Source organism: Hemitrygon akajei, chromosome 1, assembly GCF_048418815.1.
Source record: "Hemitrygon akajei chromosome 1, sHemAka1.3, whole genome shotgun sequence".
Classification (NCBI taxonomy): Eukaryota; Metazoa; Chordata; class Chondrichthyes; order Myliobatiformes; family Dasyatidae; genus Hemitrygon; species Hemitrygon akajei.
This window is the reverse complement of record NC_133124.1, coordinates 30342777-30360550: the sequence shown is the minus strand read 5'-3', so window position 1 is coordinate 30360550 and position 17774 is coordinate 30342777. Positions and strand designations below refer to the sequence as shown.

The following is a 17774-nucleotide window of genomic DNA, read 5'->3' as shown; positions in this document are numbered from 1 at the left end:
GACCCCGGCGATACCTTCAGGGTCCTTGGCAGGAAGAAGCAGTGAACGTGTAGTAGACTAAAATGAGAATGTCGCTCCCGCTGGGATCAGGTAACACAAATAAAAGTTCCCCGTGAGCTTTCCGTGCACCTGAACTCATTTCTCATAAACAGTTCAGGTGACATGAAGAATAGGCGGAGTCCGGGGAAAAGGTAAGATCGGTTTCTGTTTGGTTCATTCATGTGAACCAATTTTTCGCAGGTCTGCATGGGAGGAAACGCGTTATCTTCAGCGCAAAATGTTGTGAGTGAGACAACGAAACCTTCAGCAGTCCCTGTGAGCGTTACGTTTATGGTGCATTGGGTACAGAGGGAGAATCGTAAACGGAATTATCTTTACCTGCTCAAAGTACGAGCAAAGCCCTGCCCCCTTCTCCCTTTCCAACCGTGAAGTTGGAGAGTGGGGAAGGGCCAACACTGCACAAGGTAACAAACTGACGGCGTGGAGCGGGACAAGAAGTCCCTTTGACGTTAGTTACTGTTTAACATCTCCACCCACTTGGAGTTGATTCAAAGATCGATGCGGTGACAGCTTGGTGAGGCCCCGGCGCCTAGGAGCAGGCGGCGCTCGGCAACAGATGGCAAGGACGCACCTTCGTCCCGCAGTTTCCCTCCTCCGCTTCAGCTGAGCGCTGGCCGCCGCCACTGCGATGACAACCAGCCGCCCGGACTCCTCGTAACCAGACGGAAGGTAGGAATCGGCAGCCCTTTTGTCTTAGATTGCGCTCCTTCCCTTTTTTCCTTCATTCCCCCCTCCCCCTCCACCCCACCTTTGGAGCAGAAGTATATAAACAACGGACGGTACACGTGACGGGAGCGTCCCCTCACCCTCGCGTTTCTAAGACCTTCACTACTTCTCCTCAGCGTCCTTTTATTTGTTTCTGCAGGAACGTTTGCGATAGTGAAGGGGCGGGAACTTTTAGGGATAGCAAAAAAAAACTATGTTCACTGTTTTTCTTGAAGGTTCATGTCACCTTTTGGGAAACTCGGGACTCGTCTTTTCCCCTCCGATGTCCAGCCCGTTGTGTGTGTGTGTGTGTGTGTGTCGGGTTTACCGGCGGGCAGTCCACCTTGTTGGTGAATTCACTGTTCGAGATCTTAGCGAACATCAGCCGTCAACTGAATGAAATGCCACTAATCCCAGGCACTGTGCTGTGACTTCTTTACCAGGGTATAGTCATTTGTGGCCTGACTTCAGAAAAAGTATTTGACCTCCTTCTGCATTGAGTTATTCCGATAATTTGTGATATTCTGATGATTTTGCAAACTGCAAAACTTTATTTGCGGCGAATTAATATTATTAAACGTGGACGGAAAGTTGTGTCTTGGCATATAGATTAAGATGTCTACATATTTTATTTTTTTTTTAAAAAGCGCGAACGGGAGCAGGACATTGGGAGTAATTACTTTGTGTGCGTGGTCACGGGAACAAATTAATTCAGAAATCGAATTGTTCCTAGATTCATTTGGTTAAAAGTGCAGCAAGATTTACTGAAGTTAACTAGTCTATGGCTAATACCGAAAAAGTTTTATTAAACGTTATATGTGACAAAACTATAAAGGCAACCTCCTATTTGCTCGTCTAGTTCAAACACTTATGTAAATAAGAGGAAAATTTTTGTTGTCTTGGTTTCTGGCTGTCAGTGTGTCAGGTGTCGGTCATTGACTCCACCTGCCTCTGAACTAGACCAAGGCATATATTTACTCAAAAAGGTGTCAATATTTTAATTCTGATGAGCTACAACAATTTAAAACGTCGAATGCCTTGTGTTAATGGTGGGTCGTGGCCGAGCTCATTTCGACTGGGGTTGGAAAACACGCGACAAGGTGCGTTCGGCAAGTTGTATTTAAGGACTTGCTCAGATGGGCGTTTATCCGATGGAAACGGGACTGTGAGTTTTGGATTTGTAGATAAAAAGCGTATTCCATTTCGGTTTTAGTTCGTATTCATATCTGGGTTTTGTGTAATTCTCAAGAATACTGGTGAATGTTAACTTATTACTAAATCTAGCTCAATTTAAAACGTTAATTTTCTCCTTTTTTTTCACACCCCAAAAGAATACAACAAGGTTTTGGAAACACACCAATCATATGCAATGCTTGATGTTATAGTTCCATCTCCTGACATTGCATCTATTTTCAAATCCATTTTCAGAGCCTTTCCCTTTTGCTTTTACCATTCCTCCCACATCCATTTATTTGGATTAAAACTGCACCCTATTATTGGGAGTATGTTCTGATTCATCAGAAATTTTAATTGTTTTTGACCCACTTTCATTTTTGCTTCTATTGAGTACATTGTAAGTAGTGTTAGTGGATGAGAACATTATAAAATACTCCTTTAATTTTCCTCTTTGGGCTAAACACACAAGGTTGATACTCTGTATGATGATGTATGTCACCATATGCTCCCAGGGCAGCTAAACAGAAAACACACATAAAGCTGGCTAAAGCAAACAAGACCTTTAGCATCGAAAAGGACTGAGGCGCAAATTCTGAATTCTTCACTCAGCAGAAATGGTGTGGTTGGTGGTGATATGATACACTGATTCAGCAGTATTTCACCTACATCAAAAAGGAGCAAAGCATTTCCATTTTAGGTCAGTGTTTTGGTGGTGTGTGGTAGCATTGTTAAAATTCTCAAGTATTGTGATAAATAATCTGCACAATCTTATTGAAATTAGTACTGTGCATATAATTTTCTTTCATGAATATGTTCTGACCTTCCATGCTTCAAATTAATGGAATTCAGACATTAGGAATGATGTCATGATCTGCTTGATATACCCTCAATTGATTGGAAAATGATGGGTATAATTGTCACATAATCACCCCTGGGCACTCTGCAAAGAGCTCTCTTGTGTTGTTTAATAACAAGACTGTATTGGCATTCATTATGTCTATCTATATTATTATCCCAAAAATATGTACCCCTGTACATCAAAGTTGGATTATTTAATATTCCTATGGCAACAGCTATAAGTCAATGCGAGCTTTTGCTGTTTTCAATCTCGCATTGCTGATAAGGGCTGCATGTGGGAACTTACTAGGTAAACAGAGGATAGTGAAGCTAGATCTGTGGTCACCTGCAGGCTATTCTGGTAAAAGACAAGGGAGTCCTTTCCATGGAAGTTTTTTTTTCTGGATCCAGAAGGGATTTGGAGAATAATCCAGTAATTTCATGTTTGCCATTACTAATATTTGCTGTTTATTTCTAGATGCTTTATTGACTGTTTAATCAGCCCAACTAATATGGTTGGTTTTGATCTCATCCAGATTATTAGCAGTTGAGTTGATAGTCCTGTTATTTAACCACTAAATCTGCAATGTAGTTACCCATTTAAATCTAACTAAAACATGTAATGGTGTTTGGTATTCCAGACTATTCTTTCTCTGCGATAGTCTCCTCAGGGACTTGTAATGACTTGGTAATTCATAGTCATGGACAACATTTCCAAAGTAGTTCTACTTTCCTTTACTTTGCATGCTGCATTGCATAGCTCATGATCAGCAACTTTTACAAATGTATTAGCCATCTGTAGCTTTTTCTTCGGTAAACAATCTCTCCAATGTGTCCTCCTAAATCTCTGGAGATGTAGTATCAAGGAAGTATGGAGAATCTGGTGCCAATACCTGTGCAGTGGCAGGTAACCAGCACATTTCCAGTTCTTTTTATCGTGCAAGTAAAAGAAATTTGATGGAATGAGTTAAGATTATCCAGTGCAAGAAATAATGCAGAGACAGGCAATATAGACTAAAGGGCAGAGATCTTAATCATGGGCAGGTACAGAGGAAACGGAGTGTTTTTGCATAAAGCTTTGAAAGTGGCAAGACATCGTGGGAGAATGTTTATAAAGCAGAGATCATCCTGGATTTTGGAGATGTAGAGTACAAAAGCAAGGAAGATGCATTGAAACTCTATGAAACACTAATTAATCTACAACTGGTGCATTGTCCAAATTTGGTCACTGTAGGAAAATGCTAGAGGTGACAAAGAAAGGATTTTTTTTTAGATTAGTGCAAGGAGTGTGGGATTTCAGCTAGATACTTAGAATGGAGAAACTGGAGTTCTGCTTGGTACAAAGAAGGTCAAAATGAAATTTTGATAGAGGTATTCAAAAGAATGATCAGTTTCAGTGGGTTAAACAGAAGCTTTCATTAGCAGATGATTCAAGGAAACATTGAAGTCTCAATGAAGTCTGTTTTAAAGAATATCTATGTTTTTTGTTATTTTGTCCTATGAAATCATCCTTGTAGATGATGCTTTTTGTTATGTTTATACTGACTAAAATAAATTAATTTCATGCATTCATTCAAAAAGAAGTCTCATTGGTAGATACAAAGAGAAATGTGAAGATAAATATTCCTTACCTTGAGAGTAGTTTGGGATATGCTATCTGTAGGTACAGTGGAAACAGAATCAATAAATCACATGAGAAATTCTAAAGATGCTGGAAATCCAAAGCAGCGCACACAAAATGCTGGATGAATGCAGCAGGTCAGGCTGGAAATGAATGGATAGTTGATGTTTTGGGCTGAGACCCTTCTTCAGGATTGAGAAGGAAGGGGAAAGGTGCCAGAATAAAAAGGTTAGGGGAGGGTAAGGTGGTGAGCTGGAAGCCAGGTGGGTGGGAAAGATCAAGGAAAGGCTAGAGAAGAAGGAATCTGATAGGAGAGGTGAGTGGACCATAGGAGAAAGGGAAGGAGGAAGGGATCTGGGGGGAAGTAATAGGCAGGTGAGAAGAGGTAAAAGGTCAGAGTGAGGAATGGAGGGGGGTGGAATTAGTTTACTGTAAGGAGAAATTGATATTCATGCCATCAGGTGGGAGGCTACCCAGGTGGAATATAAGATGTTGCTCCTGCACACTGAGGGTGGCCTCATCTTTACACAAGAGGAGGCCATGGACATAATCAATAAATGCCTTGAAAATGGGGGAAATACAAATAGTGCTTGAGAGAGTAATTGGCACAGATACAGGGGAAGTGCATGGGAACTGAGATGGTCAGAATTGCTCCACTGGAAGCCAGCACCATTTCACAATTCCATGATTTACAGATGCTGAAGAAACATGGCATAGAGATGAAAGAGAAATGGATCCTCTGAATAACATGTAACAAATTGTCAAGTTTCAAAGACTAATTTCTCTCAATCCTCTCGGCAGCAGCACCTAATTCAGAAGATCTGGTTCAAACTGACATTTTTGTTCAATGAAGTTAGTGTCTGCAGGGATCATCTGGTCCTAAAATTTATTTAGTATACTGGGTTTGTTAAAGTTTGGGGAATTCATATACAAGGCCATAAGACATAGAAGCAGAATTAGGCCATCTGGCCCATTGAGTCTGCTCCGCCATTCAATAATGGCTGATCCTTTTTAAAAAAATCTCCTCCTCAAATCCAGTTCCCGGACTTCTCCCCCCCCCACCCCGTAAACTTTGATGCCATGTCCAATCAAGAACCTATCCATCTTTGCCTTAAATACACCTAACGACCTGGCCTCCACAGCTGCATGTGGCAACAAATTCCACAGATTCAGCACCCTTTGGCTAAAGAAATTTCTCTGCATCCCTTTTGAAAGGGTGCCCCTCTATCCTGAGGCTGTGCCCTCTTGTCCTAGACTCTTCCACCAGGGAAAACATCCTTTCCGCATCTGCTCTGTCTAGGCCTTTCAACATTCGAAAGGTTTCAATGAGATCCCCCCTCATCCTTCTGAATTCCAGCGAGTACAGACACAGCCATTAAATGTTCCTTGTCCGATAACCCTTTCATTCCTGGAATCATCCTTGTGAACTTCCTCTGGACCTTCTCCAATGCTAACACATCTCTTCTAAGATGACGGGCCCAAAACTGTTCACAATACTCATACTTAGAGTCTGGTCTGCCATTCCATTATGGCTGAGTTATAATCCCTCAATCACATTTTCCTGCCTTCTCCCTGTAACATTTGACACCTTGACTAATCAAGAACCTCTCTACCTTTGCTTTAAATATATCCAACGACTGGCCTTCCACGGCTGAACGTGGTAAAGAATTTCACAAATTTGCTACTGTCTGGCAAAAGAAATTCCTCCTCATTTCTGTTCTAAATGGATGTCCCTCTATTCTTGTGCTCTGCTCTCTGGTTCTAGATTCTCCATGAAAAGAAACATCTCCACATCCACTCTATCTAGGCCTTTCAATATCCAATGGGTTTCAATGAGTTTCCTCCCTCATTCTTTTAAACTCCAGTGAGTACAGGACTAGAGCCATGAATACTCCAAATTTATAACCTTTTCATTCCTTGAATCAATCTTGTGAACCTCCTCTGGACCCTCTCTAATACTAGTACATCATTTCTTAGATAAACTGTCCAAAACTGCTCACAATACTCCAAGTGCAGTCTGACCAATGTCTTATAATGTTTCAACATTACATCTTTGCTTTTATATTCTAGTCTTCTCAAAATGAACACATTTGCCTTCCTTTACCTGCAAGTTAATCTATAGGAAATCTTGTACAATGACTCCCAAGTCCCTTTGCACCTCTGATTCTTGAATTTTCTCTCCACTTGGAAAATAGTCTGTTACTATTCCTTCCACTAAAGTGCATGCCTGTACATATCCCTACACTTCTTCTTTCATTCTTCTAATCTGTCTAAGCCATTCTGCAGGCTCCCTACTTCTTCAACTCTAGAAATCGTGGACACATTGGTAATCATTTTCCAATGTTCTATAGATTCAGGAACAGTTCCTGCTGATTGGAGGGTGGCTAATGTTGTCCCACTTTTCAAGAAAAGGAGGGAGAGAAAACAGGGAATTATAGACCGGTTAGCCTGACGTCAGTGGTGGGAAAGATGCTGGAGTCAATTATAAAAGAGGAAATTACGACACATTTGGATAGCAGTAGAAGGATCAGTCCGAGTCAGCATGAATTTATGAAGGGAAAATGATGCTTGACTAATCTTATGGAGTTTTTGAGGATGTAACTATGAAAATGGACAAGGGAGAGCCAGTGGATGTAGTGTACCTGGACTTCCAGAAAGCTTTTGATTAAGTCCCACATAGGAAATTAGTGGGCAAAATTAGGGCACATGGTATTGGGGGCAGAGGACTGACATGGATTGAAAATTGGCTGGCTGACAGGAAACAAAGAGTAGCGATTAACGGGTCCCTTTCGGAATGGCAGGCTGTGACCAGTGGGGTACCACAAGGTTCGGTGCTGGGACCGCAGCTGTTTACAATATACATTAATGATTTGGATGATGGGATTAACAGTAACATTAGCAAATTTGCTGATGACACAAAGCTGGGTGGCAGTGTGAAATGTCAGGAGGATGTTATGAGAATGCAGGGTGACTTGGACAGGTTGGGTGAGTGGGCAAATGTATGGCAGATGCAGTTTAATGTGGATAAATGTGAGGTTATCCACTTTGGTGGCGAGAACAGGAAGGCAGATTACTATCTAAATGGAGTCAAGTTAGGAAAAGGGGAAGTACAACGAGATCTAGGTGTTCTTGTACATCAGTCAATGAAAGCAAGCATGCAGGTACAGCAGGCAGTGAAGAAAGCTAATGGCATGCTGGCTTTTATAACAAGAGGAATTGAGTATAGGAGTAAAGAGGTCCTTCTGCAGCTGTACAGGGCCCTGGTGAGACCCCACCTGGAGTATTGTGTGCAGTTTTGGTCTCCAAATTTGAGGAAGGACATTCTTGCTATTGAGTGAGTGCAGCGTAGGTTCACAAGGTTAATTCCCGGAATGGCGGGACTGTCATATGTTGAAAGATTGGAGCGACTGGACTTGTATACACTGGAATTTAGAAGGATGAGAGGGGATCTGATTGAAGCATATAAGATTATTAAGGGATTGGACATACTGGAGGCAGGAAGCATATTCCCGCTGATGAGTCTAGAACTAGAGGCCACAGTTTAAGAATAAGGGGTAGGTCATTTAGAACAGAGATACGGAAAAAACTTTTTCACCCAGAGAGTGGTGGATATGTGGAATGCTGTGCCCCAGAAGGCAGTGGAGGCCAAGTCTCTGGATGCATTCAAGAGAGAGTTAGATAGAGCTGTTATAGATAGCGGGGTCAAGGGATATGGGGAGAGGGTAGGAATGGGGTATTGATTGTGTATGATCAGCCATGATCACAGTGAATGGTGGTGCTGGCTAGAAGGGCCAAATGGCCTACTCCTGCACCTACTGTCTGTTGTCTAACACTACTTGCCCATCCCCCCCCAATCTTTGTATAATCTGCAAACTTGGCCACGAAGCCATCACATCCTTGGATATGATCTGCATTACTCTAGAGACATGCTAAAACAGATCTGCTTCCTCCTGGAAAAATTGCCTTCCTTGATAGATGACCAAGTATATAAAAAAAGCCATTCCACTTCAGAAAGCTGTAGTCTAGCTCTTCAAACTGGCACTGATATCTCTGGATTACAGTATTGCTCTGATGACTGACACATGGCTTCATTTAATAAGCTTGCCAAATGTGCAGCAGCCAGAAAGCTTTTAGATACCCTTGAATGGGAAGAAGCAGAGAAAATACTGACTTTCCCTAAGAAAACAGGTTTTGATTGATATTAAACCAGAGATTCCTAACCTTTTTTTAAATGCCAAGGACCAATAGCATTCAGCAAGGGGGACCCCTGTAGATGGATGACTGAAAAGCAAATCACTTAAGACCTACAGTGATGCAGTTGACACATGACATTGGATTCTAAGCTGGGTTCTAAATATTACAAAGCAGTGGCTGGATACTTTGTGCTGGCATTCCTCCTTGCCACAGCTGTGACAGGTTTTACTATATTTGGAGTTATTGGAAATTCCTTTTTTAGTCCTGGTCATATGATTTTTGGTATTGTGTGTCATCTTAACCCATCAATTGTGCAATGTTGTTGTTAATACCATTCAGTTGCAATGAATTTTAATAGCAATGGTGATTCTAAAAATCACCAGTAAGTGTGCAATGGGGCTATATTATCTCTTGGGTTACATAGAATAGAACAGTATAGCACAGCACAGGTCCTTCGGCCCACAATGTTGTGCCAACCCTCAAACCCTGCCTCCCATATAACCCCCTACCTTAAATTCCTCCATATACCTGTCTAGTAGTCTCTTAAATCTCACTAGTGTATCTGCCTCCACCACTGACTCAGGCAGTGCATTCCATGAACCAACCACTCTCTGAGTGAAAAACCTTCCTCTAATATCCCCCTTGAACTTCCCTCCCCTTACCTTAAAGCCATGTCCTCTTGTACTGAGCAGTGGTGCCCTGGGCAACAGGCGCTGGCTGTCCACTCTGTCTATTCCTCTTAATATCTTGTACACCTCTATCATGTCTCCACTCATCCACCTTCTCTCCAAAGAGTAAAGTCCTAGCTCCCTTAATCTCTGATCATAATCCATACTCTCTAAACCAGGCAGCATCCTGGTAAATCTCCTCTGTACCCTTTCCAATGCTTCCACATCCTTCCTATACTGAGGCAACCAGAACTGGACACAGTATTCCAAATATGGCCTAACTAGAGTTTTATAGAGCTGCATCATTACATCGCATCTCTTAAACTCTATCCCTCGACTTATGAAAGCTAACACCCCATAAGCTTTCTTAACTACCCTATCTACCTGTGAGGCAACTTTCAGGGATCTGTGGACATGTACCCCAAGATCCCTCTGCTCCTCCACACCACCAAGTATCCTGCCATTTACTTTTTACTCTGCCTTGGAGTTTGTCCTTGCAAAGTGTACCACCTCACACTTCTCCGGGTTGAACTCCATCTGCCACTTCTCAGCCCACTTCTGCATCCTATCAATGTCTCTCTGCAATCTTTGACAATCCTCTACACTATCTACAACACCACCAACCTTTGTGTCATCCGCAAACTTGCCAACCCACCCTTCTAACCCCACATCCAGGTCGTTAATAAAAATCACAAAAAGTAGAGGTCCCAGAACAGATCCTTGTGGGACACCACTAGTCACAACCCTCCAATCTGAATGTACTCCCTCCACCACGACCCTCTGCCTTCTACAGGCAAGCCAATTCTGGATCCCATGCCTTCTGACTTTCTGAATAAGCTTACCGTGTGGAACCTTTTCAAATGCCTTACTAAAATCCATGTAGATCATATCCACTGCACTACCCTCATCTATATGCCTGGTCACTTCCTCAAAGAACTCTATCAGGCTTGTTAGACATGATCTGCCCTTCACAAAACCATGCTGACTGTCCCTAATCAGACCACGATTCTCTAAATGCTCATAGATCCTGTCTCTAAGAATCTTTTCCAACAGCTTTCCGACCACAGACGTGTATGCTGTCTTCTTCCTCCTGACTAGATTTTCCACTTCACTTGTCACCCATGGTTCCTTCACCCTACCATTCTTTATCTTCCTCACCAGGACAAATTTATCCCTAACATCCTGCAAGAGATCCTTAAACATCGACCACATGTCCATAGTACATTTCCCTGCAAAAACATCATCCCAATTCACACCCGCAAGTTCTAGCCTTATAGCCTCATAATTTGCCCTTCCCCAATTAAAAATTTTCCTGTCCTCTCTGATTCTATCCTTTTCCATGATAATGCTAAAGATCACTGTCCCCCAGATGCTCACCCACTGACAGATCTGTGACCTGCCCCCTGCGCTAACTCCTCAGCCACACATTCAACTGCCATCTCCTCCAATTCTTACCATCACTATCACGTAGTACTGGCAGAAATCCTGAGAACGCCACCCTTGAGGTCCTGTTCTTCAGCCTTCAGCCTAGTTCCTGAAACTCACACTTCAGGACCTCATCTCTCTTCCTGCCTATGTCGTTGGTCCCACCATGTATCACGACTTCTGGTTGCTTTCCCTCTTCTACCAGGATGTCATGTACCCGGTCAGAGACATCCCGGATCCTGGCACCCAGGAGGCAACAAACCATGCAGGTTTCCTTCTCACGTCCACAAAATCTCCTGTCTGCTCTCCTGACTATAGAGTCTCCAATGACGATAGCTCTCCTCTTCTCTGTCCCATCCTTCTGCACCACAGGGTCAGACTCAGTGCCCGAGGCCCTGCCACCGTGGCTCACACCTGGTCCGTCGTCCTCACCAACAGCATCCAGGACGGTAAACTTATTATTCAGGGGAATGGCTACAGGGGTGCTCTGCACTACCTGTCTACTCTCCTTCACTTTCCCCCCTCGGACTGTCACCCAACGACCTGCTTCCAGCAGCCTAGGTGTGACTACCTCCCTGTAGCTCTCATCTATGACTGCCTCATTCTCCCTTATGAGTTGAAGGTCATCCAGCTGCTGCTCCAGATTCCTCACACGGTCTTCCAGACCACCCAGCCGCAAGCACTTCTGGCAGATGTGACTCTGCGGGAGAGGGGAGTTCCCCCAAGACTGCCACATCTCACAAGAGAGGCACAACACCATCTCAGGAGTCATTGTAAAGACTAACTGGGAACAAGCTTGTCCTCCGCCTCTTCTTGTTGAAGCCTCAAATCTCCACTCCTTCACTGGCCCACTCACTCACTGGCCGCTTTCCACAGGTTGCTTGATGACTTGACCTTGGTTTGACGTACAATGCCTGACTGGTATTAACATGGTAAGATATTACACAGAATTAAACTGTATATTGAGACATGAGATATGGCAGATTCTGGTAATCTCAAGCAACAAACACAATTGCTGCTGGAATTTGGTAGGTGAGGCAGCATCTATGGAGTTCTGCAGAAGGACCTTGGCATGAAACATTGACTGTTCATTTCTCTCCATAGATGCTGTCTGACCTGGTGAGTTTCTCCAGCATTTTGTGTATGTTAAAACAGTACATTCTCCAACTGATAAAGCAGCAACCATATCACAGGTTTGTTATTCAAATCCACTCCATGATGCTCTTATACTCATTAATATCCTGTGCAAATAAAGAAATGGTGGAATGTACAGTAAGAATCTAGCAGGATCGTTTTGGTAATGATAAACGTGGAGCACAGAATAGTCAGCACAGGAATAAGTCCTTCAGCCCACGCTGTCTGTACTAACCATGATATCAATCAAAACTAATTCCATCTGCCTACACATTGGCTGCATCTCTCCATTCCCTGCCTATTCATGTGCTGTGAAAGTGCCCCTTACACATTGCACTTGTATCTGCCTTCACTTCCTGTGGCAGCACATTCCAGGCACCTATCACTCTCTGTGTAAAATAGAACATTGCCTTGTAAATCTCTGAACTTTCCCATTCTCACCTTAAACCCGTGCCGTCTTTAATTTGAAACTGAGTGTATAAAATTTAGTTGGTGTTAAAGGTTCCAGAAAATTACAAAAAGCATCATTAGTGAGTGGGAATAAAATATTAATAAGGAAGTAATGCAGGGTTTGATTTACTACAAAAAACTGGAGTCAGGAAGTTTCTGAAACTTGTGCACTGACTGTCATTGGCACATTATATGTTGAACCTATTAATATTAGAAATCCAGAGTAATGTGCATAACTACTATAAAAATCGCTTTCACGTTATAAGCACTCGGTATTCATTTTACTATAATAACAGTATTTTCTTAAAAGAAATTTAAAAATATATCTGTTTTTAGATAAGTTCTTCATAGGTTATAAATACCTGACTTATGTACAGCCCATATATATGAATGCGTGTTTGGGAGGTGCACACGATCGATTTTCCAGCTGTTACGGAGCTGCTGTCTGCTTTTGCCGTACGGGAACTTGCCTTGACATTCACCACTTGTGAACCTCTTCATCTTATGAATAGTTCATAGGAACAGAAGCAGGCCGTAACCTGGGGAGGAGCCGTGCCACTATATCAGGTTTGGTATCACAATGAGCTTTGCTGTCATTGAATTACTTTGGAGTTTGGTCATTGTTCTGAGGTCAGATGTAGCAAACAATTTCTGCAAAGCAAGGTCTTGTGATGTGAAAGTGAATCAGTAAACTTGTTTCACGTGGGGTTGCCTCTCGAAGGACTATTGACCAAAACTTACTTCAACTTTGATGAATTTATAAGATTCAGTTAATGAAAGCCTCAGTTTAATGTCTTATCAGGAAAATGGTATTTTGGTACTGCAACTAGTTTTGGCCCAGGTAAACTTCATATGTCAATACTGTTGCTTAAGTCCACTATCAGCAACTGTGCAAATCTAAAAAACATTTTAAAATAATTCAGCTTACTTTAACTTACAACTTAGAGCTGATTATTTATTAGCTGTTTTCTTCAGTCAAAATGTTCTAGGAAATTTTAGAAGCGTTGGGATCAGTGAATTTTAATTGAGTTTGCATTGGCACATGGTATATCATTGTTTTGCACTTGGGTCAACAGTTAATGTACCATCATGTACTGGGTATCTTTGTGTGAACGTTGTATTGATTAGCAGATACATTGTGATTATTAAAACTTATTGGTGATTTTTATTAACTACAACCTTGAAGAAATCCTGAGGTGGCTGAGTTGTGGACTGTTATGAGTTGTAACTCTAAAACCTAAAAGTAATCGAAAGAAAAACAAGGGAGCCTGAGAGATGCTAGTAAACTTCATTTTTACTTTGAGTGAGGTACACACATGGTGTATATGTTCTCTGTGGTGGCTGTAGGAGTTGACTCTGGGACTGCAGGAAATGGTTCCGACAGCTCTGGACTCCTTGCTGGTTGTTGTTTTTCACTGTTAAGAATGTTATTCCCGCAGGAGTTATCTTTTCTCCGTATATCGTTTTGGTTGGATATCAGCAGGCTTCAGTTCAGTATCTTTGAAATACTGTTCAACTTCATTTTGCGGAATGAGCGAAACAGCCAAGCCTTTGTCCAATTCTCTTTGAATTAATTTGCAGATCACTTCTGTGTAAGTCGTGTTGCTTGTCTATTGATTTCACATTGTAATTCTCAAGGCTGCCCAGTCTTCTATGTAACTCATTATTATCAGATTTTTCAACAGCAGGCAGATTAGTGCTCATTTTTAAACTACAGCTTGACTACTTATCTTTTTCTCTTCCCTGTGTAGTCCATTTATTTTTGTCTGTCCAATATGTTCTTTGTAAGTCTTGGGCTTTTTTTGCAAGTTTCATGCTTAACCCTGCATTGGGCCAAACTTTTACATTCCCTGCATCAAAGAGTGCCATACAACTCCTGTACCCTCATTGAATTCTTGTAAAAATATGTTAATATAGACATTTAGCATGATATATTGATTTAATATAAAAGTCAAGTCACTTTTTAACATCATTTCGACCATAACTGCTGGTACAGTACACAGTAAAAACGGGACAATGTTTTTCAGGACCATGGTGCTACATGAAACAGAACAAAAACTACACTAAACTGCGTGAAAACAACACGGGGGGAAAAAAAGAAACTACACTAGACTACAGACCTACCCAGGACTGCATAAAGTGCACAAAACAGGGCAGGCATTACAATAAATAATAAACAAGACAACATGCACAGTAGAGGGCAGTAAGTTGGTGTCAGTCCAGACTCTGGGTATTGAGGAGTCTGATGGCCTGGGGGAAGAAACTGTTATGTAGTCTGGTCGTGAGAGCCCAAATGCTCTGGTGCCATTTCCCAGATGGCAGGAGGGAGACGAGTTTGTATGAGGGGTGTGTGGGGTCCTTCATAATGCTGTTTGCCTTGTGGATGCAGCGTGTAGTGTAAATGTCCGTGATGGTGGGAAGAGAGACCCCGATGATCTTCTCAGCTGACCTCACTATCCGCTGCAGGGTCTTGCGATCCGCGATGGTGCAATTTCCGAACCAGGCAGTGATGCAGCTGCTCAGGATGCTCTCAGTACAACCCCTGTAGAATGTGATGAGGATGGGGGTTGGGAGATGGACTTTCCTCAGCCTTCGCAGAAAGTAGAGACGCTGCTGGGCTTTCTTTGCTATGGAGCTGGTGTTGAGGGACCAGGTGAGATTCTCCGCCAGGTGAACACCAAGAAATTTGGTGCTCTTAACAATCTGTACCGAGGAGCCGTCGATGTTCAGCGGGGAGTGGTCGCTCCATGCCCTCCTGAAGTCAACAACCATCTCTTTTGTTTGTTCGCATTTAGAGACAGGTTGTCGGCTCTGCACCAGTCCGTTAGCCGCTGCACCTCCTCTCTGTAAGCTGACTCGTCGTTCTTGCTGATGAGACCCACCACGGTCTTGTCATCAGTGAACTTGATGATGTGGTTCGAGGGGTGTGTTGCAGCACAGTCGTGGGTCAGCAGAGTGAACAGCAGTGGACTGAGCACACAGCCCTGGGGGGGCCCCTGTGCTCAGTGTGATGGTGTTGGAGATGCTGCTCCTGATCCGGACTGACTGAGGTCTCCCAGTCAGGAAGTCTAGGATCCAGTTGCAGAGGGAGGTGATCAGGTCCAGTAGGCTCAAGTTTCCAATCAGTTTCTGAGGGATGATTGTGTTGAATGCTGAACTGAAATCTATGAACAGCATTCAAACGTACATGTCTTTTCTTTGTCCCGGTGGGTTAGGGCCATGTGGAGGATGATGGCAATGGCATTGTCTGTTGAGCGGTTAGGACAGTATGCAAACTGCAGGGGGTCCAGTGAGGGGGGCAGCAGGGTCTTGATGTGCCTCATGACGAGCCTTTCGAAACACTTCATGATGATAGATGTGAGTGCAACGGGACGGTAGTCATTTAGGCAGGATACTGAAGACTTCTTCGGCACGGGGACGATGGTGGTGGCCTTGAAGCACGTTGGAACGGTGGCGCTGCTCAGGGAGATGTTTAAGATGTCAGTGAGAACATCTGCTAGCTGGTCTGCACGAACAAGATAAACATTACTTAATGAGACTTATAACAAATATATTTTGTCGTCTTTTGATTTCTTCCTTTTTCTTAATCACGTATTCTTTCCGTAACTCAGACCCAATCACTAGCTTCAGTTTTCCTTCTATTTCAGTCTGATGTGTTTTATAGTGTCTATTAAGATCATGTTTTCTATTGTGTGAGAAAGTGTTTTCACAAACATGGACAACTGTTTTCCTGACAGACCTGTTATAAATAAGAACTCATTTTCCCACTGTTCATTGAATTCATGCTTACTATCACTTTCTGCTTTTGCACTGTGATGGGTAACTGAATGTAAAAACAAGGCTTAAATTTCAAAATGTATACAACTGCAAATGTTCACAAAGGATGAACAAAGCACAACTCCGTAACGCACGAGTGTCAATTGTAAATTGACTGGCAAAAACCTGCGACGCACTGCTGGTGACGATGCCTGGCACCTCGGGATCAAACAAGTATCAAATGTGTATTGAACAGTTATGGAATGATTGCAGAACAAAAATCCTTCTTTCCTAGTTTGACTCATTGAACATTTTTAAAACTGAAAACAGATTAACGTGAAAGAAGATAGCATTCACCAAAAGATGTGCATAAAATAATAACATCGCTAAAAATAATTACTAAGTTTTAGATTTATTCTCAGTAAAACCCATTTCTAGCTCTAAGCTACTTGAATTCCTGTTATAGATTTTTTTCTACAAATCGGTTTTTGGTTAATACTTTTTGCATGAGTAGGCTTTTTAAAATTATTGTCACTGGGGTGCAATGCACCACTTCTAATCATCCAATGTGCCATTTTTGCCACATGCGCCTCCCTGGTCTAGTGTATGTGAGCACCTGGTAGAATAGTCACACCGTGTATTCAACCAGGCAGGTTTGTTTATATGTTGCAATTTTGTTCATGCTCGCCTTCATTCTCGACTGCAACACATCGTGTTTCTGTCTGCTGTTTCCATTGCTACAGCTATTTTAACTGCTCTTTTAAATGGAAGTTGTGCTTCAGGTAGGAGCCATTTTTGAAGGCTTCCTTGTGGGATTCCTCAAACTAAACAATATCTCAGTTCATCATTAGTCCAATCACTGGACTGACAAGGCTCACAATCTTCCATTCAATCGCAGTTCCAGTGTTCCTGTATGACTTTTACAATAGCAGCAGAGCTCATTTCAGCTGATTTGGTTGGAGCAGTGAAACCTCTAAGCAAACTGTATACCTTTAAACCCAATGCACTCAGCAAAACTGGCACTCGCTTTTCATTTGCTTCCAAATAGTGCTCAATTCACCCAGTGTACAAAATCTAGTTATCTCTCGTGCAATTTAACATATCAATCTTTCTGATGTAGCTAGCTAATTTTTTTAAAAATTATGATTATTATCACCCAGTACTCTGTTAATGAATCCGTGAATTTGTCTGTTTTCTGCCTTTTTTTATATAAAAAAAAAGAAATCTCAACTGACTGACCCTTCCCAAAGTAACGTGTGCTGAGCTGTTTTTAACTCTAATACCTCACTGCACTTTTTATAACTATAATGTCTTGCTGCACTGTAACAGGCAAGTAGTCGTCTCAGGTTCATTTAAAACTTACTTGTCAACATTGTTACATTCTTTAACTCTAAAATGTAAACCTAACTGAAAGAAAAACAAGTGTGCCTGAGAAATGTGTGTAAACTTCATTTTCACTTCAGCAAGGCATGCACATATGATGTGGTGGTGTGATGATGTACGCCATTCACATACTTTTGCATATAACCCACAATGCATGATATAAACAACAAAGAATGCTTAATCAAATGATATATTTACAATGTTACTCAAATACTATCAAAATGTTAAATACACAACCTGAAAGGTTATAATGTGAGGCACTATCTTGGTAAGAAGTTATCAGGGGCAGTTCCTCGGATGTTTAGGAACAGATTCCCATTATATTCCTGTTGCTGTTTTCTGAGAAGTCTTACCAGCATCTTGAT

At 42.2% G+C, this 17774-nt stretch overlaps 1 protein-coding gene across 3 annotated transcripts in view; it reads left to right on the top strand.

Annotated features, from left to right (window-relative positions):
• The first annotated feature begins 218 nt into the window (after positions 1-218).
• Positions 219-17774, top strand: part of LOC140725140 (hepatocyte nuclear factor 4-gamma-like) — a 145848-nt gene continuing 128292 nt past the window's right edge. Inside the window, exon 1 of one of the 3 annotated variants that reach the window (XM_073040233.1) lies at positions 219-729. Coding sequence is in view for 1 of the 3 variants with exons in the window: in XM_073040227.1 (XP_072896328.1) it covers positions 1772-1865 (94 nt within the window). In the remaining 2 variants the exon portion in view is untranslated. Of the gene's footprint in view, positions 730-1745; positions 1866-1912; positions 1931-17774 lie in introns of those variants that run through there. The other 2 variants (XM_073040227.1, XM_073040243.1) reach the window with 2 other exon arrangements.